Consider the following 22,802-nt stretch of genomic DNA (forward strand, 5'->3'; position numbering starts at 1 on the left):
ACAAGTTAAATGACTTGTCTCATATCACATAGTCTGGAATTGTCTGAGTCTGCATTTGAGCACAGGTCTTTCTGACTTCAGGACTAAACATCTATCCACTGTTCCAAATGGAATACAAACAGTTCCATACAAGCAAGATACATATAGGACAAATTGGGAATATTCCACAGAGGGAAGATACTAGGGTTAAATAGGATGGAAATGTCTACTTAACAAAAGATGGGACTTAAGGTAAGTCAGGGGAAGCAGAAGAGGAGAAAGGGAGAGAGAGAGAGAGAGAGAGAGAGAGAGAGAGAGAGAGAGAGAGAGAGAGAGAGAGAGAGAGATTCTGATGTGACAGACACTGAAAATTCCTGGGGTGAGGTGATGAAGAACTATGCTTAGTGAGTAGAATAGTGGGGGCTAGTATCACTACAGCACAGATATATATGAGCAGGTCTTTGCTTTGAGAGGTTTATAGTATTACTGAGGAAAATGACATGAGACTATAATCAAGTGCTGAAACTTAAGAGATAACATATAATTTACATTATTGTATAAGGAGGTTAATCATTGCTGACTGGAGTTATCAGGGAAGACTTCCTGGAAGTGGACTTTGTATTAGGTCTTGAATTGATAAAGAGGAGGGCAGTTGTATATTTGAGAGGGGGAGAGAAAAGGACAATGCCACACGTATGAACAAAAATACAGAAATTAATGAGAAGACCTGGGTGGATGATAGGCATGATGGTGATGACAGCTAGGAGATGGCCCTCTTCTGAAGCACCAGGATTAGATTTGGAAATGGTAGGCGAAAGTGTTCAAGGGAGAGTCCAGTAGACTTCAGAAGACTGAGTGATTGCAAAGGGGTTGGAGGGGCAGGAGAGAGTGGGGGAGATTTTGTCCCTGGAGAATACAACTGTAGCTACAGAAACTACTTTTGTAGAATCTTAGGTTGCTTCTCAGAGGTAAAATATTACTGTCTCTGAATGCTAACTTGGAGAAGAGTGGGGGGGAGGGGGAGAAGGGAGGAGGGAAGAGAGCCCTGAAGGGGCTCTGTGACCTCGTTCCTTCTTAGAATGTGTTACTGCTTGTTCTTAGTTAATGGGCCTGCTGCCTTGTCATTGGTGACCGAGCCCGCCAATTTGAATATGCACACAATTTGGCCTTTAATGCTGTAGTTCTAAACTTTTATTTCCCTGAAGAGTGGAGGTGGCTCAGGTGCACCAGGAAACTGAGCCGGGCCCCTTAGGTCACGGTGTCCCTGCCAACATGGATAAGAATCTGTTTCTCTATCGCTCTCACTCCCACGCCTCACTCCAGCCAGATCTTGGGCAAGGCCTGGATCTTTGCTAAAAGGATGCTCTTGGAAAGGAAGAAAAGCTTTTTCTCATCATATAAGGTCCTTGAAGAGATTTGGAAGAAGGAGATGGGAGGACACAAGGAATTCAGCAGTATTCTAAATCCTATCACTTTTTCTCCTTTTTACTTTTATCTAAAAGGAGGAGAGTTCTTGTTGGAGGGTGGAGGTAAGAGTTAGGCAAGGAGTTTTTCAGTCTGAGACAATTCAATTAAGTTTCCTAAGCATTTGAGTTATATAATGTATTAACCTATGTGTATAGAGAATTCAGAGAAGTGGCTTCCCAGCCAGGAAGCTTTGGGTTGAATGCCTGCCTCAAACAAATACTGACTGTGGGACACTGGGTAATTTGTAATTTATGAAGATGACAAATTGCTGCATAGTGGCAGATCTCCATTGATAGAAGAGTTCTTTCCTTTGAAATTATATATCTAGACAGTCTTATGCCAGGAATGGTGCTATTTTTGGGTAGCAAGGTGACATAGAAGGGTAACTATGTGACACAGTGGATAGAGCACTGGGATTGGAGTTAGGAAGACCTGAGTTCAAATCCATCCTCAGATTCTTACCAACTGTGTATAACCCTGGGCAAATTTCTTCATCTGTCAAATGAGCTGGAGAAGGAAATGGTTAACCACTCCAATATCTTTGCCAAGAAAATTCCAAAATGGGGTCATGGAGAATTGGACATAATTGAAATGACTAAATAATATCAAACAAAGGTAGTTTCATTGATACAGCAATGGACCTGGAGTCAGGAAGACCTGAATTCAAATCTGACCTCAAAGGCTTACTTGGGAAAGACCCAACCATTGTTTGCCTCAATTTCTCTTTCTCTAAAGTGGAAATAATCATAGCATTTATCACCCAGGGTTATTGTAGGGATAAAAATTAGATAATATTTGTAAATCTTAAAGATGCTAACAATGTTGATAATAATGATGAAGATATAGATAACTGAGATGATGGAAATGAAGAAAACTTTATACTGAGAATTCAAGACATAAATGAAATAATCCCTGTCCTCTAGGAGCTTAAATTTTACTAGATGTTCCTAAGAACTTAGAGAGTTAGCCAGGAGATTGGGTAAGATAAGATAAAATTGAATTGGTTCTTAGTTGAAATCATGAAGGAGGTGAAGTTTGTCTGATGCTCAGGCCTTGGATTGGCTATTGGGTTCAGCTCCCCAGATCAATAATGACCTCATTTTTATCCTCTAGCAAGGTCTTCTTTCCAAGGGACTGAAAAATTAAATCTACACTGAAATGTTATTACTGGTATAGCTTAATTGATACTCCTTTATTAGGAAGTTTGCATTCTAACTTGACAAATCTTAAGCTAAAGGAATAAAAGGTGTTATAGTGTAATTTCAGGCATAAACTGTTGCAGGTGGGGAAATTATCCTTTAGAAACAAGGGATGGGGGGAGGTTAGGTGGCACAGTGGATAGAGCACTGGCCTTGGAGTCAGGAGTACCTGGGTTCAAATCCGACTTCAGACACTTAATAATTACCTAGCTGTGTGGCCTTGGGCAAGCCACTTAACCCCATTGCCTTGAAAAATCTAAAAAAAAAAAAAAAAAAGAAACAAGGGATGGTGCAGGTTCTTTAGAAACAATGATTACTTTGTAACAGACCCACTCCTGAATGAAGTAAATGGTACCAGACAATGAAATATTAGGAGATCCTGATAATGAAACTCCAAACTCTCTATTACTTTGTATCTCAATTTATTACTTTCTATCTCTCTCTCTCTTCCTCCCTCTCTCTCTCTCTCTCTCTCCCCCCCTTCCTTCCTTCCTTCCTTCCTTCCTTTCTCCTAGTTCTTAACATATTTCCTTGCATATGTTTGTTGTTGTTCAGTAATTTCAGTCATGTCTGACTCTTCATTACCCCATTTTGGGGGTTTTCTTAGCAAAGATACTGAGTGCCTTGCCATTTCCTTTTCCAATTTGACAGATGAGGAATCTGAGGCCAGTAGATCATACATATTAAGGAGGAAGAAACTTTAAAGACAAATAAGTCCAGTGTTCTCATTTTACAGATGAAGAAACTGAGGTACAGAAAGGTTAAAGTGCTCATGGTCAGAAATAGTCACTGACTAGTAAGTATCTGAGGGCAGCTAGAGGGCACAGTGGATAGAATACTGGACTTGAGTTTAAGAAGATTCATTTTCCTGAGTTCAAATCTGGTCTCAGATATTTACTATCTATGTGACCCTGGACCAGTCACTTGACCTTGTTTACCTCAATTTCCTCATCTGTCACAAGAGTTGGGGAAGAAGATGGCAAACTACTCTAGTTTCTTTGCTAAGAAAATCCCATATGGGATCACAAAGTGCTGTATATGGGGGCAGCTAGGTGGTGCAGTGTATAGGGCACTGGCCCTGGAGTCAGGAGGACCTCAGTTCAAATTTGGCCTCAGACACTTACCTGGCTGTGTGACCTTGGGCAAGTCACTTAACCCTATTGCCTTACTCAAATTAAAAAACCCCCCAAAAGAGTTGTATGCGATTGAAAAAACAACTGAACAACAACTGAATAACAGTAAGTAAGTGTGTGAGACAGGATTTGAACTCAGGGTTCTGACTCCTAATTCAGGGCTCTCTCCATTTCACAAAACTACTTGTCACTGGAAAATTTATTCTTGTCCCATAGAAGAAAAGGAAATGGACTTCTTTTACACAAGAGGGATTCAGGTAATACCTAAGAAATAACATCCCTTTCAAGGTGATAGATGTGGGAATATACCTTGCTCTGTCTCTTTCTTGACATACTATCCAAAGTCTGTGGTCATAGGCATACACAGAGATCAGATCAAGTCTTTCAGCACCCTGGACAGAGCATGCTCTCTGGCCTTTCCCCTTCCCTGTCCCCATATTTGCTACTTCCAACCATGCTTTGGTTCCATGTAGGACTCTGACTTCTTAATCTTCAGACATAGAACACTGATGTCCCAGAGTAATGAACGTTTGTAGGAGATTTTGACCCTGTTGTCAGTGCCCTCTGATGAACTGTGGGAACAGGAGAATTGCCAGTAGAAGAAAGAGAGAGAGAAATTCTGTCCCAATTTGCAAAAAATAGGAAGAAAATGGGCTCTTAAAACTATCAACTGATGAGCTTAACATTGATTACTGGAAGAATTCTAAAAGGGATCATTAAAGGGAGGGGGAACACTTAGAAAGGGAAATGACCACAGTAAGCCTATATGAGTTCACTAAAAATAAGTCATTCTGGGCGGCTAGGTGGCGTAGTGGATAAAGCACCGGTCTTGGAGTCAGGAGCACCTGGGTTCAAATCCAGTCTCAGACACTTAATTATTACCTAGCTGTGTGGCCTTGGGCAAGCCACTTAACCCCATTTGCCTTGCAAAAAAAAAATCTAAAAAAAAATGAGTCATTCCAAATGTTTCTTCTTCCATTAGTTACTAGTAGAGATAGGGACTGGACCTGTGATTTAATTAATAGATAGAATCCCCAGGTGAGGAAACTCCCTTTTCTGATGCAGATAGGTACTTTCTTTTAAACTTACAGTCATAAAGAGAAACTTAGAACCCTGAGAGGGACTTGCCCAGAGACAAACTAGTTGATTTCAGAGAGAGTATCTGAACACTGCTCCTAGCCAGAGCAGGAAGGCCTCTTGAGGGAGAGACAGGAGGCAACCTATGCTGGGGATGAGAAACCACTCCCACCACTTTTCCTCTGATTCTGAAGATAGCCTCAGACCCTGTAGGCAATAGCCTTGGGAATAGCAGTATCCTCTACTCTAGACCACCTGTCTTGTTTTTTCTGTCCAACTCTCAATAGACATCATCATAAGGAAACAAATCCATGGAAACATGACCTGGTGGCTATGCTGCTGTAACCACAGCTAATGAAGACTCAGAATAGAAAATATTTGCCACCAAAGTCCTAGGAATTGTCAAATGGTTAAATGTCAATAGGATTCTGTCAGTGGAAATATTAACATCATGCATTACTGCATGCTTTGCTGCTATACCCTAAAGACTATAAGATGTTTCTTAATGATCAAAAGCTTTGTCTCCTTTTTTAGATTATGAGCTCCTTGAAAACAGGGACTGTCTTTTCTATTAGCATCTTCAGTGCTTAGCACAATGCACACATTAAGCACTTATACTTTTTCATTCATTCATTTCTGACTTTGCAACTGAAACTGTATTCACTATATCATGTGACCTCTTGGTGTGATATGGTGTGAATATGGTATAATTATATCTAATTAGGGTCCCTGATAATATTTTTCATGGTATACTTGTGGACAAGATAGAGAAATATGGTCATATTATAGTTAGATTATCTTGTTGAATAACTGCATGCAGAGTGCTGATTAATGGATCAGTGTCTATTAGTGACATGCCATTCAGTTCAACAAACGTTTATTTAATCCCTATTTCCTTGCATATTTTTGTTGTTGTTCAGTAATTTCCGTCATGTCTGACTCTTCATTACCCCATTTTGGGGGTTTACTTAGCAAAGATACTGGAGTGCCTTGCCATTTCCTTTTCCAATTTGACAGATGAGGAATCTTAGGCCAATAGGGTTAAGTGGCTTGCCCAAGGCCACACAGCTAGGTAATTATTAAGTGTCTGAGACCGGATTTGAACCCAGGTACTCCTGACTCCAGGGCCAGTGCTCTATCCACTGCACCACCTAGCCGCCCCAAACTTCTTGAGATCAAGGATTGTCTTTTGCCTTTTTTTTTAACAGCCTCAGTGTCTAGGGTCCTGGCACATGGTAGGTACTTAGTTAATGTTTATTGACTGATTGGATTGAATTGCATTACTCTTGTCCAAGACTTTAATGATTTGGATGTAAATATAATAAACAAGCTTAACAAACTTGCAGAGAATATTAACAGTAGAATGGTCAGTAAAAGCCAGATTCAAGTCTGACCTCAAACACATTGGCTACTCTGTGCCCCCAGGCAAATCTCCAAGTCTCCCAGTGCCCTAGGATAAGTCTTGAAGACTCCAAGTTTCAGAGAAGGCACTGATTCCATTAGGAGGGGAAATTTTCTTGATGAGGAATTCCTTATAGTGATTAAATTACAAATGTGAATTAAAAAGGAAAACTGGCATATGTGAAGGTGGTTCAAAACTCTTTGTATTGTTTTAAACTATTAGGATTATATTTCTAATAAATATATATATATATATAAATGTTAGATTATTTGCTTTTTCAAGAAGAAGGAAGAGAAGAGAATGTGGATTCAAAATTTAAAAATAATATTAATTTTGGTTTACATGTAATTAAGAAAAATTAATTAAAAATTTAAATTAAAAAGATTTATAAAGGATGATATTTCCAAAGAGGTCTAAGGTTTGAAAAGTTCTTTTCTGGCAACAAATCTTTGAAATGCTGCAATTATTTTTATCCCTGTTTCACAAAGAAGGGAACTAAGACTCAGAGAAGTTAAGGCACTTGCTTCTAGCTGCACAGTAAATGGCAGAGCCCAGAGTCAAACCCAGGGCTTCTAATTTTTTTACAACATGCTGTCTATCAGATGACACAAAATTGAGAGGGATTCCTCATTTAATTTCTTCATTTATCCATTCAAATTTTATTAAGTATCACCCATACAAAATCAGTCTAATACAATTCAATAAGCATTTATCAAGTAATTACTATATGCAAGTCACTGTGAATACAAACAAGACAGTACCTGTCCTCATGGAAGTTTACACTCTACTTTGGAGATGTTTTTGATTCTTTGAAGAGGACCAATGACATCTATAGGTGATGTTTCATCTTGTGAGTGAATTGAATTACAAGTGAGACAGAATTACACAAAGTCATGGACTTCATTCTCTTTTTTTCAGAGTCCTACAAATTCAGTGGAAAGACAAAATTTAGGATAACTGTTGGTAACCTGGAATGCAGGGGATGTCCTTGGTGTCTTTGATGCCTAAATAAACTCTAAGTGCTTCATGGCCTGTGTTTCAGCTGCCTTTCTGACCACTGGAACAAATTGTCATTTGCTTATATTCCAGGTGAAGTCTTCACATGCTTGGGGTAGACATTCCCCAACTCACCAACAAATTTGAGGCCTGTTGGTCCCCCTCCATTTGGTTTAGCCTATCTGCCAACATGTTTTTGCTGGGGTGTGGCCACTGTACATGCTACAGTTTCTTGAAGCTACAGATGGAAGAGTTGGAAGGCAGGTGACTTGATTCTAGGTGTCCCAATTCCATTTCACTCTAGTTCTATTCCTCCCTGAGCGCCTCATACACCCTATATATGATATATCTCCTAAATTATTTCCTTTCCTTCTTTCCTTTGGACCAGCTCAGGCAAAATTTCCTCTAAGAATTCTTCTCTGATCATCCCAACCATAAGTGATTTTTAACTAGTTAAATAATATCACTTTTCTTGTGCCTTTTTATGCCATTATGATATTCTAACTTGCATTTTAGTTGTTTGGGCATTTATCTTCTCTTCCCCTGCAGCTGGAAAAAGTGGAACAAGGTGGGGTGGGGAGTGGGAAAGGAATCAGAAGAGGAAGAAAAGAGTTCTAAGGAATGTTAATGAAAGACAGTGGGACAAATTGGGAAGCATAGAAGGATAATATCTTATTTTGAAAATATGAGTAATATTCTAGTTTGACTGGTTCATGGCTTACATAAGTGAGCAATTAAGTCTGGAGAAGGAGATTAGAGGAAAATTTTGAAGGACCTTGAACATCAGGCTAGAGTCTGAACTTTATTCAGCATGTAATGGGGAATCATCAGAGGCTTTTGAGTCTTAGAACTATTTGATCAAAACTATTCATTAGAAATACTAATTTGGCAATTATTAATATAGGGGCGACTAGGTGGCATAATAGATAAAGCACCAGCCTTGGAGTCAGGAGTACCTGGGTTCAAATCTGGTCTCAGACACTTAATAGTTACCTAGCTGTGTGGCCTTGGGCAAGCCACTTAACCCCGTTTACCTTGCAAAAACCTAAAAATAAATTAATGTAGAAGATAGATAAGATGAATATTTTACAGTTATATAATGTTTTAGCTATGTTATCTCATTTGTTCTTCACCATTCTCACATTCTTGTGAGGTAGGTATATGATTACTATATCCTTCTTTAACAGATATGGAGAAACTGATGATCTTGAAGAAAAGGATAAGAGAGTGGAGGGCCACAAGATTAGTAAGAGGCAGAGTTGGTGACTTGATTCCAAATCTCCCAATTCCATTTCACTCTTTTGTCCAGTTCTGCCTCTGAATCTAGACCTCTGATTCAATCTATCATACTATCTCATTTCACTCTTCCTGTTAGAGGGAAAAGAAGTATGTAGAATGAGGGATGGGAAGAGTGTGAAGACAGGAGTTTAGTTAGATAGTTATAACTATAATGAAGACCTGAATTATGATGTCCCTTCTGAATGGAGAGGGCAGAAAATGAGGAAAGATATGCTGATTCTAGAATTAACCAGAATTTCACAACTGATTGGAAGTGGAGAGTAAGCTTAATTTTAGACATTTTGAACTGATCCTTGAAAAATATACAGCACAGGGGCAGATTGGTAAGGCAGTGGCTAGAGCTCTGACCCTGAAGTCAGAAGGACCTGATTTCAAATCTGGTCTTAGACATTTACTAGCTATGTGACCCTGAGAAAGTCATGACTTGTTAATATTTATATTATATATAGTATATATAAAGTATATATATATATGTATAATGTCTGAGGCTATATGTATGTGTGGATAGTATCATGTGGTGTGGTATAATTATTGTAATTTGTATTGATGAGAAACAATATTACAATATCCACTTTGAAGGAAGGGAATTTTCATTGTGGATAACAGCAGAAGGTGAAGGTTCCACTGGTGATGGGGATATGTGTCAAGCATTCCATGCTGGCAGAACAGGGTGGGGGAGGCAGGGGGAATAAACATTAAGGCTCAGGGAATGAACTCTATGTATTACTCTCCTCCTCTTTGACTTAACTGCATAATGAGTGGGCTATGGTGCAGAAATGGCTGCTCATTTGGTTTTCCAATGGAGGAGGTTGAAACAACTTTTCAGGAGGTGCTTCAAAAGTCCTCTCAGTCAGAAATGCTTCTAGTCTTGCTTTCTTAGAGGTGGAGTTGAAAAGAAAATCAACAGCCTAGTTTGGAAAAGTTCTCACATTGACCTCAAAACCAGTGCTCTCATAGGATCACAGAATTAGCATTGGTAGGAATTTTCAAAATCATATAGTCCAACTGAGACTCAGAGGGATAAATGAGTTGTACAAAGTTGCACAGAAAGTAAATGGAATCAGTGCAATAATCGGGAACAATTTGGGGCTGTCTGCTAAGGAGAGTGCCATCTGTATCCAGATAAGGAGATGTGGAGTTTGAACAAAGTTCAAGGACTATTCCCTTTAATTTAGAAAAAAAAAGCCAGTTATCTTATTGTCTGATCTTGCTATCTCTTGTCTCTGCTTTAAGGATATGATTTCTCTCTCATCACACCCAATTTGGATCAAGGTACAACATGGAAACAAAGTCAAGACTGACAGAGTGCTCTCCGTGGGGTGGGGGTGGGGGGAGGGAGGTAAGATTGGGGGGAAAACTGTAAAACTCAAATAATATCTTTAATAAAAATAAATAAAAAAAAGTAAATGGAAGAGTCAAGATTTGAATCCAGGTCATCTGTTTTTGTTTTCAGTTTTTTTGCAAGGCAATGGGCTTAAGGGGCTTGCCCAAGGCCACACAAGCTAGGTAATTATTAAGTGTCTGAGACCAGATTTGAACCCAGGTACTACCTGACTACAGGGCGGTGCTTTATCCACTGCACCACCTAGCCACCCCCTTCTTCATCTTTCAACTGAGGGAGTTGAACTAGATAAACTGTAATCCTAGTTTAAAATGAACAGCAAGGACAGTCTTAAAGAGGAAAAAAATCCACTTTCTTAGATTTAATGATGTATTTATGTTTTGGGGAAAGGGATAGCAGGGGAGAGACTGACAAAAGTTTATAGCCTGATTTTAAGTATGAGCCTTATGTCTTTTTTCCTTTTTTTTGGACCAGCTGGTGGAGCCAGGAGACCACTTTCATCCTCCCTGAGTTAAAAACATAACACCATGGAGATAGGAGTCATTGGAGTGAATTATAAGCACAGTGAATTAGGTTTTAGGTAGTTGTTGCTACTACCACTACTAATAACCCATTTGACTTAACAATTGTTCAGTGATGTCTGCCTCTTTGTGATCTCATTTGGGGTTTTCTTGGTAAAGATACTGGAGTTTGTCATTTCCTTTTTCCAAGTATGGAGGAGAGATTTGAACTCAATAAGATGAGCCTTCCTAAATTCAGGTCTAGCACTCTCTCCATGGTGCCATCTAGCTGTATTAACACAATCGTAATAAATGTTTTCTCTATTAGTGGCAGTACAACTACTACTATTCTTAATTTACAGATGGAGAAACCGAGTTCTGATCTTCTTAATGAAGTGACTTGCTCAGGGTCACAACCTGGTCATTAGTTGAGTCAAAATTATTAATTCAGGTCTGTTGGCTGCCAATTCATCTCTTTCTACTTCATCATTTTATGTTCTGTTTGTCTATGGGTATGTATGTATGTATATGGAATGAGCATGAATGAGTAGAATTTTTCTGTGCACCATTTGTTATATCTATGCATTCAGAGAGCACACTCACTTGTGGAATCTCTACACAGCTTGGCAAGGTAGCCCGAGTCAGAGATAGAACTCCTTACCCCGTGAATAGTTAGATAGATGATGGTGGTTGTGATGATGAGACACCCATTTCCCTTGTGCTGCTGCTGCCTTGGAGCTCCTGTAGCCTGCCTACCTCCAGACTCCTTACGTCAAGCTGGTTGGGTTCCTCCACCCCCAGAGAGAGAGAGAGAGAGAGAGAGAGAGAGAGAGAGAGAGAGAGAGAGGAGAGGAGAAACACACACACACGAGTAACGGAGAGAGTGCACGGGGAAGAGACGCACACTCACACACCAGGAGCTGGAGTCAGGAACAGAGGCAGAGGCAAAGGCAGGGGCAGGGGCAGAGGCTGAAGCAGAGCCCCAACCAGACGCCAGTACAAGCCATTGAAGCCTGAACCGCGATCACTGTGGGCTCGGGGTTCGCCTCCAGCTTGCGGCCACCTACAGTGATGCTCTTATCATGCCCGCCGGGCTCCGAGGCTCTCTGAAGCAGCCTTTAGAGAGTCCATCAGGGTGCTGGGGTTCGGAGCGCTCCCGCTGAACTTCAGCGGGGCGGCTCGGTGCTGGAGGGGGAGCGTGGGAACCCGCACGTCGGGGAGGCGGCCCCGACTCAGATCAGCCAGCCCCTCTTTGCGGGAAGCGGGGAGACCCGCGCCGCCTCACCATTACTTCTCCGGGAAAAGAGGACCTGGTCGCTGTCGCCTCCCGGCTTTGGCAGAGGCGGAGGCGCGCCTGCCTGGCCGCCGTCGGCGTCCTGCTGGCCATGGCCCTGGTGCTGCTTATCGCCGTGCCCCTGCTCCTGCTGCAGGCTGCACCTCCCAGTTCAGCGCACTACGAGATGATGGGAACTTGCCGCATGATATGTGACCCCTATAGCGGGGGACCCGGGGGAGGGCCTGGGAGTCCAGGAGGCAAAGCGGCCCCGGGTCCCAGCACAGCTGCCCTGGAAGTCATGCAAGACCTGAGCGCCAATCCCCCTCCTCCGTTCATCCAGGGACCCAAAGGAGAGCCTGGCCGGCCGGGGAAACCCGGCCCTCGAGGTCCTCAGGGAGAGCCAGGACCCCCTGGACCGAGAGGGCCCCCGGGAGAGAAAGGAGACTCGGGAAAACCTGGGATGCCCGGGCTGCAGTTGGCGGCGGGCGGGGCAGGCGGAGGCAGCGTCGGGGCCCTTGGTGGTGGAGGAGTAGGAGGCGGCGGGGACGTCGGTGAGGTGACTGGGGCACTGAGTGCCGCGTTCAGTGGCCCCAAGATAGCTTTCTACGTGGGGCTGAAGAGCCCCCACGAGGGTTATGAAGTACTTAAGTTCGACGATGTGGTCACCAATCTGGGCAACCACTACGACCCAACTACGGGCAAGTTCAGCTGCCAAGTGCGAGGAATCTACTTCTTCACCTATCATATCCTCATGCGAGGCGGGGATGGTACCAGTATGTGGGCAGACCTCTGCAAGAACGGGCAGGTCAGTCTCTCTCCCTTGTCACCCACTTTCTTCTCCTTTCCCCTTCTCCTCTCCCTGGGTCTTTGTCCCTTCCCCCGTTCCTCGGACTGCGAAGCCCGTCTCCTCCAAGGCAGTGGTGCGCTCAGAACGCGTCTCCGCCCAGGCCCTTGGCCACACTGGGGCCTCTTGGCATCCCTATTTTGCCAGAGCGCTTTGGCTTGGGTCTTCAGCAAGTCTAAGATTTGCGGGTGTCTGAAGCCTTTGCATGCCCCTGGTCTCCCCTATACGTAACGACTTTGCGGACCGAGCGCCTCTTGCCCTTCTGCTGCCCCAACTCCATACCCTGCGGTCCGGGAAACCCTTCCATCTTGAGATCAGTGAACTGGGCTAAATAGTCAACTAATCCTCCCGTCCCGAGATTCTTCTCCGCGGGCTCTCTTTTTCCTCTAGTGCTGGGAGCTCGGTTTTCCGTCCACACGAGCCCCTTCCTCTTCCCATCCCCTAAACGCCCAACTAAACAGCTCCAGAAAAGAGGAGGGGGCCCAGAAAGTTGGCAAAGTTTGGGGGCAAAACACACTAAGGGCTGGGGAGTGAGCGGTGGGAGGGGGAGCCGAGGGCGCCAAAGTAGTGAGGGAGATGGGCTATGGGAGGGGGCAGAGAGGCGGGGGGAGGGGCAGAGGGGCGCCTCACTCCAAGCAGCCCCCGCCCGCTCCGTCTCCCCAGGTCCGAGCCAGCGCCATCGCTCAGGACGCGGATCAGAACTACGACTACGCTAGCAACAGCGTGGTGCTGCACCTGGATTCCGGGGACGAGGTCTACGTGAAGCTGGACGGGGGGAAAGCGCACGGAGGCAACAACAATAAGTACAGCACTTTCTCGGGCTTTCTTTTATACCCCGATTAGGGAGTGGGGGCGGGGCCCGGCGCACTCCAGCCCTTTCCCCCTCCTCGGCCGGAGCTCGGGGTGCGGCTCTTTTTCTGCAGGACCGTCTCACTTCGCGGCAACTCGTCATTTTTCAGTTGGGACAGAAACTAAACCACATTCCTTCTGCACCTAGTCAGTCCCCTCTCTTCTAGCCTGCCATCCGTGTATCTGTAATCTCACCCCGCTCGCTCCGCTGGGCCCCAGAGTTCTGGCTCCGGATTCGTCCATCGTCGCAGGAGGAGGAGGAGGAGGGAGAGGGAGAGGAAGGGGACCGAGGATGGGCTGTAGCACCCAAAGGTACCCACCTACAGAATTTACAGAAACTGGGGCGGGGGCGGGAACCACAAGCAAACGGATAAGACTGGACAGGTCTGGACAAAGGGAAGTACTTTGCCCCTTCTTTACTCGGTTCTGAAATCCTCCTGAAATGGAATCTCCTGGGACTTCTTGCCTGGGACATGGGCCTAAATCGACACCTATTTGTAAGGAGCTCTGCAAGGCATCATTCTCTGTGAAATGAAATTCTTGTGCGAATGTCCGTGTTTGTCCGCAAAACCAAACCAAACACCAACAGAAACTCGGCCAACAAACAAACCGCGCCTCACTCAAACTGTGAAACATTAAATTGTGTTTTTAGACATTAGCCTCCTTTGTGTCTCTTGTCAGCATTACTTAGTCAGCCCCCTTCGTCCCCTACTCTGAGGTCCGTTTTTCATTCATGGTTCCAGAACAATCCCCATCTTGTCCACAGTAGCCCACCTCCCAACTGTTTGTCCTCTTTTTTTTAAGGGGAGGTGGAGTGAGCTACAGGCAGAGGTAGAGGCAAATTATAGATTGGAGAACAGGATGGCTTTCACTCGACCTTTCTGGGATGTTTACCTCAATAGTTGTCTGTTAAAGGATTTCTCCAAATAGGTGATTTGAAATTCCTCTTAGAAGGGAGTGGGTCAACATGGTTTTAAGGTCCCTTCCAGCTTTAAATCTGTAAGCCTATGAAATGTAGTAGGGACTTTTGCATCATAAATTATACTATTAAACTACTGAGGCCTGCTGCGTGTGAATAACAGATTTGGAGAAAAAAGGCCAGGGAAGAGTAACCAGTCTGCATTGTTTCCAGTTCAGCAGGCTGCCTCCCCACCTGCCTTTGTTAACTTGACCCTGCCCATCTTGCCAGGGATTACCTGCCTATTACATGGGAAAGAGTGAAAGAGAGGAAAATGGGAAACTTTGTGACTGATGATCAGGAAAGGAATAAAGGAACAATGCTTTCAGCAAAACCGAGGCAATACTAGAGCATTTGTTGATAGGTTTAATTTTTTTTAGTTGTGTGGGTGGTCTATCACAAACCTAAAACTACACACAAACACATATACATTCTTACAGTAGTTTTGTCTGAGCAAAACTACTGTCTGAACCAAAGTAATTATCTGGATTCCAGAGAACCAAAACATTTTATCTCAAAGATAAAGTAAATTAGACATTTTCTTACAGTTCAACTTTCATCCTCCACATTTTGTAAGAAATTTTGTGGACACAAGTCCATACTCTCACAGATTGTATCTATTCCAGATTGTGAAATGTAGGGGTAAGCTCAGAAGCCATTTACCTGTTAGGGTTATGTTGGTGCAAAGGAATTTGAAGGCAACCTCTCATTACATCATACCAATAGTTTTATTTTTTTTCTTGTAATGGTAGAATTCAGTAAAGTACCATGTTATTTGTAAAATAACCTTTCTGCAACTTGCCCATACTTAACTGAATTCATTCAGTTTTCAAAATAATCTGTTTGAATTCTCAATTTACCAAAAAATGTGTACAGATTAGAGGTTTTGTTGTAGACATTTTGAACCACTCTTTGTGGGTCCTAGAAATAGTTCTTTGTCACTTGAATGTATAAGAAAGGGGGAAAGTTGGAGATGGGGAGAAGGGAGGAAGGGAGGAAGGGACCAGGACTCCTTAAAGAGAGGAGCATCTGTAGATATCCCAGAATGAATGTGGTCCTGGTGTAGAAAATGCAAAAGTGTTTGTATATGCTGTAGATAGACAAGAATGCACACCAAAGGTATGCATATATGGAGAAACTCTAAAGTGATAGAGTTGATTTCTTGAGTGCCTTAAGGAAATCAGTCATTATGGCCACAACCTTGTCCATATATATATATATATATATATATATACATATATATATATATATATATATACACACACACACACACAGGTGCATACATATATTTTCAAGGCAGCTTCTATGCCTGATGTTCCTATTTTAGCATATATTAATTGCAGGAGGATGCTAAGAGCTGTGATTCCCATTTAAAAGACAATTATGCCCCCTGCCTAGTTTCCTGTTGACATTCTTTTTTATGCTCCTGTTTTATTTCAATGTTTTTATTGTCATTCACTTGAATATGAGTGATGATTGCATCCTTTTTGAGTCCTGAGCTGGAAACCTTACTGAGAGCTAAAGAAAAGGAAACAAAAAGAAGAACCACCCAAGCCAAACCCTCAAACTCAGCCTAGCCTGCTAATGAGGATATGAGAAGGAGGTGGGGTATGGGTGCAGGGAGGGGAGTCCATCAACTAGTACATGTGTTATACACTTATCAATCTCCGATGCTTTGTTGATTGTATCATTCAGAAATGAGATTAAAACCAAATGTCTGAGACCCAAATGAAGTCTAATTGCTATGGATCTGCAATCCCCATTGGGTTCTTAATCCTTTTTGACTTATTCCTCCCCTTCCTCCTATGAGATGGAGCTTAGACAGAAAGCCCTCAGTTTAAATTTCAAAAATTAAAATTGACATGCAGTGGTGTTCCTGGGAGCAGGGAGGAATTTCTAAGGAGGTGCCCAGGCTTGGTTTTATCCCTTGCATTAAGAAGCAATTTGTACTTCTAACAAAGACCCAGCCATTCCCCTTTGGCAAAAGGGCAATGAAGATGCCTTGCGAGGGAATCACTGTTCTCAATACTTAAACAAATTTGAATCGGAGATTCTTGAATCTGTATTCCCCAATGCAGCTGAAGCTCCTTGCAATTCTAATGTCGGAGCTGGCGGAGAGGAGCCGCCAAAGGTGTCAGCTGCTAAGAGGATGATAGATTGATGAGGCGATGGGGAGGCACAGTCCTGGGATGGCACTCTGCCCTGCCAGTGATCTCCGCATCTGCACATTATCAATGTCACGGGGAGGCCTGAACCACCCTCACCAGCCGTCTTATTTTCCACTTATCTCCCATGTACTAATTATTGGGCTGGATGATTCCCTGGGAAGGAAGAAGGAGAAAAAGAAAATTCATTTTGCTACTGCAGAGACAACTTATCCACAATGATGCCTATCCACAATGATGCCTTGAACAATTGCCCCCTTTTCCCTCCCTCTCTCAGAAGGAGTCCTCGGTGGAGATTTCTCTTTCCAGTTTCGCACCTTTGGAGGAAGGGGAGGGGTTATAGGTTTCTCACATTTGGATTATGGAAATCTGAGATGAGTAGGTGGTGGGTGGGTTATGGGGAAAGACTAGGATTGTGTGGATGAAGGACCAAAGGAGACCCTTTATCAGAGGACTTATCTTTTCCCTTAATTAAAGGGCTCTCACATCAATATTAATATCTAGCATTTATATGCCCCTTTATGTTCTTCTAAAGACATTTCATATCTAAGGTCTCATTGAAGACAAGCTTTGTGAGTAATGCAGGCATTGTTATCTCCATTTTGCAGGTGGGCATCTAAAAACCCATTAAATTTGGAGTTAGAAGACCTTTGTTGAGATCATACAGCTTTGTTCCTTATTACCTAATTTGGTCATGAGGACCTCTGGACCTCAGTTTTCTCATCTGAAAAATGAAAGTGTTGGATTTGGTAATCTCTAAGATTCTTCAGTTCTAGGAAACCATGACTTACCCAAAGTCACACATCAAGTAAGTGTTAGAACAGGAACTCAAAATCATATGCTCTGATTCTGAGTCCAATATTCTCTTTCCCAAACCAATCTTCTCTACTAGCTTTTTGGCAGTTCTTGAGTAAGGAGATCAGAAGAGATTTAAGCTGACCTTTGAAGCCACTATCCATCACATATCTTTTCCTCAAGACATAGTTTAGAAATCATAGCAATGCTTAATGGATAGGGTGGGGATATCAAGAAGAGCGATAGGTTCCCTCTCCTGAGAGGTTTTCAAGCAGAGACTAGCCAACCACTTATAGGGTTTGTCATGGTGAAGATTCCTTTTATGCTTAAGTTTGACTAATCAATGATGTCCCTTCAAATTCTCAAATTCTTTGATGGTGTGAGTATTGAAAATAGGGTAATAAAAAAGCTGTCTTCAAATTCTGTTTCTTGCTGGCTCTGTGACCACAGATAAGTTACTGAACCTTTCTGAACATCTGTTTCCTCATCTGTAAAATGAGGATATGTATACTTGTGTTCAGAGGGCTATTAGGCTCAGAGGGGGATATATATATGTATGTATATATACATATATATATATATATATATATATGTTTTGGACATTTTAAAGCCCTCTCTAATTAGTAGTACTATCATTATTTCTCCTTAATTCAAAAGACTGCATTTACTAGATTATAATCTTATTTTCTTGGCCTCAAAAAAGAAAATGACTTAAAAAATTAGTGAGTTAAGGTCATGTCTATGTGATGTGAAGAGATACATAATTTTTTGAATTATTTGGTTCATTTAATCTATGTATCTAGTTACAAAAGTCTAAATATTCCTATTTAGTCTGTCTACAAAGATGAAAAGAACATTGTAAATGCAAAATTCAACTTTTCTTTGAGCTATAAATGTGCTTCTATTCTAAAGGAAGCTCTTACTTTCTTCTTTCAATTCAAATCAACATAGATTTGTTAAATGCTTTTACCTTCTATTCTAGTCACTATAGTATGTACTTTGGATACAAAAGTAAATATAAAACTAGTACCTCTCTTCAAGGAATTTACATTCTATTAGGGGGAAATCAACATGCATACAGATGAGTAAATATATGACATATATATATATATAATAGAGTATATATGCAAATACACACATACACAAAATAATTTGGGAGGAGAATTAAGAATTGGAGGAATCAAAAAGTTTCTTGCAGAAGAAGGCATTTGAATAGAGGCTTGAAAGAAACTACAGATTCCAAGAGGCTGAGGTATGGAGAGGGCATTTCAGGTATAGGTCTTGTGCAGAAGTAAAAGTCTAGAAATAGAAATGTTGGGTATAGGGATCACCAAATAAAGAATTCTGGCTGGAGCATAGGGTGTATGATGGCGAATAACGTAAAATCAATCTGTAAAGATAGACTGCAGCTAGATTTGTAAAGGACTTTAAAAGCCAAACAAACAAGTTGGTATTTTTCCCCCTAGAAGCAATAGGAAGTTGTTAAAGCTTCTTGGGAAAAGGAATGGCATAGTAATACATCTACTCTTAAATATTAATTTAGAATATCTATGGAGGAAGATAAATTGGAGAGGAAAGTGTGTAGAGGTGAGGGGACTAATAAAAAAGATATTGCAATCATCTTTGATGAGAAGAAAGTCTCAACTAGAGTAGCAACCATGTGGGTGGAGAGAAGGGCAAAGGTGCAAAAGATATCTTGGGAATGGAATTGACAAAACTTAACCATTAATTAGACATAGAGGGGTAGCAAAGAAGAGGGAAGAGTTGAAGACATTTGGTGATAGTCTAGATGGAAATAGGGAAATTAGAAAAAGGGAGGAATTTTTTGGAAAAGATAATGAGTTCTGTTTTGCACATGTTAAGTCTGAGATAACCAAGAAGAAGAGCAACAATAACAAAGGAGAAGTAGAAGAAGAAGAAGACATAGGGAACAGCATAAAGATGAAGTTGCAAAGGAGGCTGAGAAGAAATGGAGGATAGATTGGAGGAAAAATAGAGAAAGAGTCAATAACACTATCCAGTAGGATAGTGGGGGGGGGGTCAACAGTGTCAAATGTTTTAGAGAGATCAAGAATGATGAGAAGTGAGAAAAGACCATTGAATCAAGTCATTAAGAGGTCACTGGCAACCTTGGAGAAAGCAATTTCAATTGAGTGGTGGAACTAGAAGATAAATTAAAAGAGACTGGAAAGTGAGAAATGGAAAATGGAAAAATGGAGGAAACTAATGTTGATGGTTTTTTCTAGGGCTTTGTCTGTAAGAATGAAACGATACAGAGAGTGATAATTTGAGGGAGTGATCACCTTCAAATGAGAAACTTCTGTAAGAGTTAGAGGGCATAACTGAAGTGGGACATAGAAACAAACATTCCCTTTTCATTTTTCTGAGAAATTCAGTTTCAGGACTGATGGTTGAACAAAATGAGATAAACATCAGAAGATGAATCTGGCATTGTGCTAGCCCTGCTTGGTAAGGTTTGCAACAGATGGCTACTTTGGAAAGCCGAGACAAAACATCTGCACATACTTTTGTGCTGCTCCTACTGTGCCAGTGACTTTCTAGGTTATGTAGTTTGAGAGCCAAATAAGTCATCTAAGGATAGACAAGGATTTTCATAGAATTTCTTTGATTAGAATGTAGGAAGAGTATCTGAGAAAGAGTTGGGCTGTCATTGAAGAGTGTTTTCAGTTCCTATTATAAGAAAATTCTGTTTTAAAGAAAATTCTTTTTTTCCTTGAAGAAGTGTAGCTGAATAATGTATGGTTCCACTTATACCTCATTTTAGTATGGAGATGTTCTTGGATTATCAAAGACTTTAGCTTACCAAAATGCATCACCAGTAGCAAGTTGGCCACCAACTATTGACAATGGCAATTCATAAAATGAGTATGAATAGTGAACTGTAGTGGTAGAAATGAGCATTTGTGTGGCACAGTGCATAGAGTGCTGGGTCTAGAGTCAGAAAGACCTGAGTTCAAATTTGATTTGACTTCAGACTCTTAGTAGCTATGTGACCCTGGGCAAGTCACTTAACCCTGTTTACCTCAGTTTCCTCATCTGTAAAATAAGCTGGAGAAGGAAAGGATAAATTACTTCAGTATCTTTACCAAGATCTGGGCAAAATTTGGGGTGGGATAGCTCAATTTCAGCTGGGTATATAAGTGAAGACTTCTTGGAGGCAGTAGAACCTGATATGGACTTTGTAGGGAAAATATTTCAACAGAGAGAAATAAGGAGAGAATATATCCCAGACACAGGGATGGCTTGTGCAAGTATATAGGTTTCAAGCAGTGGAAAGAAATGGTTAATACATCATTAGGAAGATGAACTTGACACATGAAGAATGGATTGGATAGGGTAGCACTGAAGATAAAAATGCCACTTAGGAGGCTATTGTAACTATCCAAATGAGAGGAGAGAAATATAAATAAAAGAAGACTCATGGGGGTAGAATCAATAGGACTTGGCAGTTAAATGAGACTTGGGGACAAGAAAGAGGATTGAGTCAAATATTATTGCATGATTCCAATATTGGCACCTTGGAGGGTGGTGGTGATTTCACTAAAATAGGGAAATTGCTGGGAGGGGAAGGTTTAGATAGAAAAATGACTAATTCAGATTTGGATATATTGAGATTGAAGAACTAGTGGCTAGCAGATGAAGAATGAATGAATGAATGAATGAATGAATAAAATGAAATCATCGAAAAAAAGAGAAAACATATAAAGAAGAGAAGAAAGTAGAGGTCAGAGCCTTAGGAGATACCTTCCCTTGGGTTTAGAGAGATTAATTAGTGGACATTTGGAAGAAGGATCAGATTTCAGGGGTGGCTAGGCGGCTCAGTGGATAGATGACTGGCCCTGGAGTCAGGAGTACCTGAGTTCAAATCTGGTCTCAGACACTTAATCATTACCTAGCTGTGTGGCCTTGGGCAAGCCACTCAACCCCATTTACCTTGCAAAAAAAAGAAGGGTAAGATTAAAGAGAGAACTTTATCATAGAAGCCAAGAGACAAGAGAATATACCAGTGAGAGAATATCAATGGCATCAAATGTTATTGACAAGAGTTATAACTACTATATTAAGAAATTTCCTGGAATCTATCTTCTTATTGGGGCAAAGTGATAAAATGATTCTCCTAAATTGACTCCTAAGATTTGATCCAGTCTGTGTGAACTTGGAGGAGGATGCCATGGTTTTGGTGTTGTGTTCTCAAGAGAAACATGTTATTGAATTGTGATTGAATCTTCGTTACTCCATTTGAGTTTTCATGCAGAAGATACCGGAGTGGTTTGACATTTCCTTTTCCAGATTTTATGATGAGGAAATTGAAGTAAATAAGGTTAAGTGACCTGCTCAGGGTTACAAGAAATTAAGTGTCAGGTCAGATTTGAACTTAGGTCTTCCTGACTCCAGACCCAGCACTCTATTCATTGCATCATTTAGCTGCCATAATTACACCTAAATGCTTGTAAAAGGTAATTGTAAACAAGCAAATTAAAGGATTCATCCTTTAAAGTTTTTTTCTGTCATTAAATGTCATAAAACATAGAAAGTATTAACATCTGACACTAAATTTGAGTTTGTTTATGCATTGATGATTTCCTTGATGCAGTGTGAACTAATGGAATGGACCCATTAGTCCATAGAACCAGAAATAGATGAGGTCTCATAAAACATTTCTGACTCCTTGGGGTGAAGCTTCTATGACCTAAGAAAGCTGGTCACATAGCTTCAGAGATGGTAGCATTGGAGTAGCAGGGAGTTCTTGGGTCAAGTAAGGAGCTTTAGGCACATAACCTGGTAAGATAAAGGGAAAGGACCTGCAGTTCTTGGTGGGAGAATTCCTAAATCAAGCCTCCTTTACTTGAGGAAGAATTCTTGGTTAATATGTTGGATGAAATTCCTGGATCATATAGTAGACAGAGTAAAATAATAACAAGTAATGGAGTTATGATGTAGAGAAACAAATCCAATGTAGTCTTTCATTGGTTCCTTGTTTAGAATTTCCTGGACAGGTCTGGATGGAGTAGTGTTGACTTTCAATTATTAGTTCTTTACTCTTTGGAGGAAGCAACTGATGAGGATGATAATAATGGTCCTTCATTCATGAAGAAGACCATGACATCAAGCAGGTGATGCCATGACAAACAAGTGAATTGGATCTGTGAGAAGGGGTGCTGTATCACCAGCCTCACTTTCTTTTCCAGAATCACCTGGTTCTGTGGTAAGATATGAATTAAGATGATTGGAGATGACCATGGATGCCAGCCAATCAGGGTTAAATGACTTGCCCAGGTCACACAGCTGGTAAGTGTCAAGTGTCCAAGGCTGGATTCAAACTCCTGTCCTCCTGATTCTAAGACCAGTGCTTTATCCACTGTGCCACCTAGCAGCTATAAGTCTGATAATTGTATAAATCACTGTGTAGGAGCTCAACAGAGACAGAGAGGAAGTCAATATCTAATGATCACAAGTGCTTGCATTCCTTTTTTGGGAATAGAGTTTATATTTTTAGTTT

The 22,802-nt window shown here is 41.4% G+C and overlaps 1 protein-coding gene across 2 annotated transcripts; it reads left to right on the top strand.

Annotated features, from left to right (window-relative positions):
* The first annotated feature begins 11,258 nt into the window (after nt 1-11,258).
* On the top strand, nt 11,259-13,991 carry C1QL2 (complement C1q like 2). Of its 2 annotated transcripts, none has more exons than XM_074234943.1 (2): nt 11,259-12,475; nt 13,154-13,991. In XM_074234943.1, the coding sequence occupies exons 1-2, from the start codon at nt 11,780-11,782 to the stop codon at nt 13,355-13,357; spliced, it is 900 nt and encodes a 299-aa protein (XP_074091044.1). In that variant the 5' UTR covers nt 11,259-11,779; the 3' UTR covers nt 13,358-13,991. The 2 variants fall into 2 exon arrangements, with proteins under 2 accessions (XP_074091044.1, XP_074091053.1); XM_074234952.1 differs by having other exon boundaries at nt 13,178-13,991.
* The last annotated feature ends 8,811 nt before the right edge of the window (nt 13,992-22,802 follow it).

Source organism: Macrotis lagotis, chromosome 1, assembly GCF_037893015.1.
Source record: "Macrotis lagotis isolate mMagLag1 chromosome 1, bilby.v1.9.chrom.fasta, whole genome shotgun sequence".
NCBI lineage: Eukaryota > Metazoa > Chordata > Mammalia > Peramelemorphia > Peramelidae > Macrotis > Macrotis lagotis.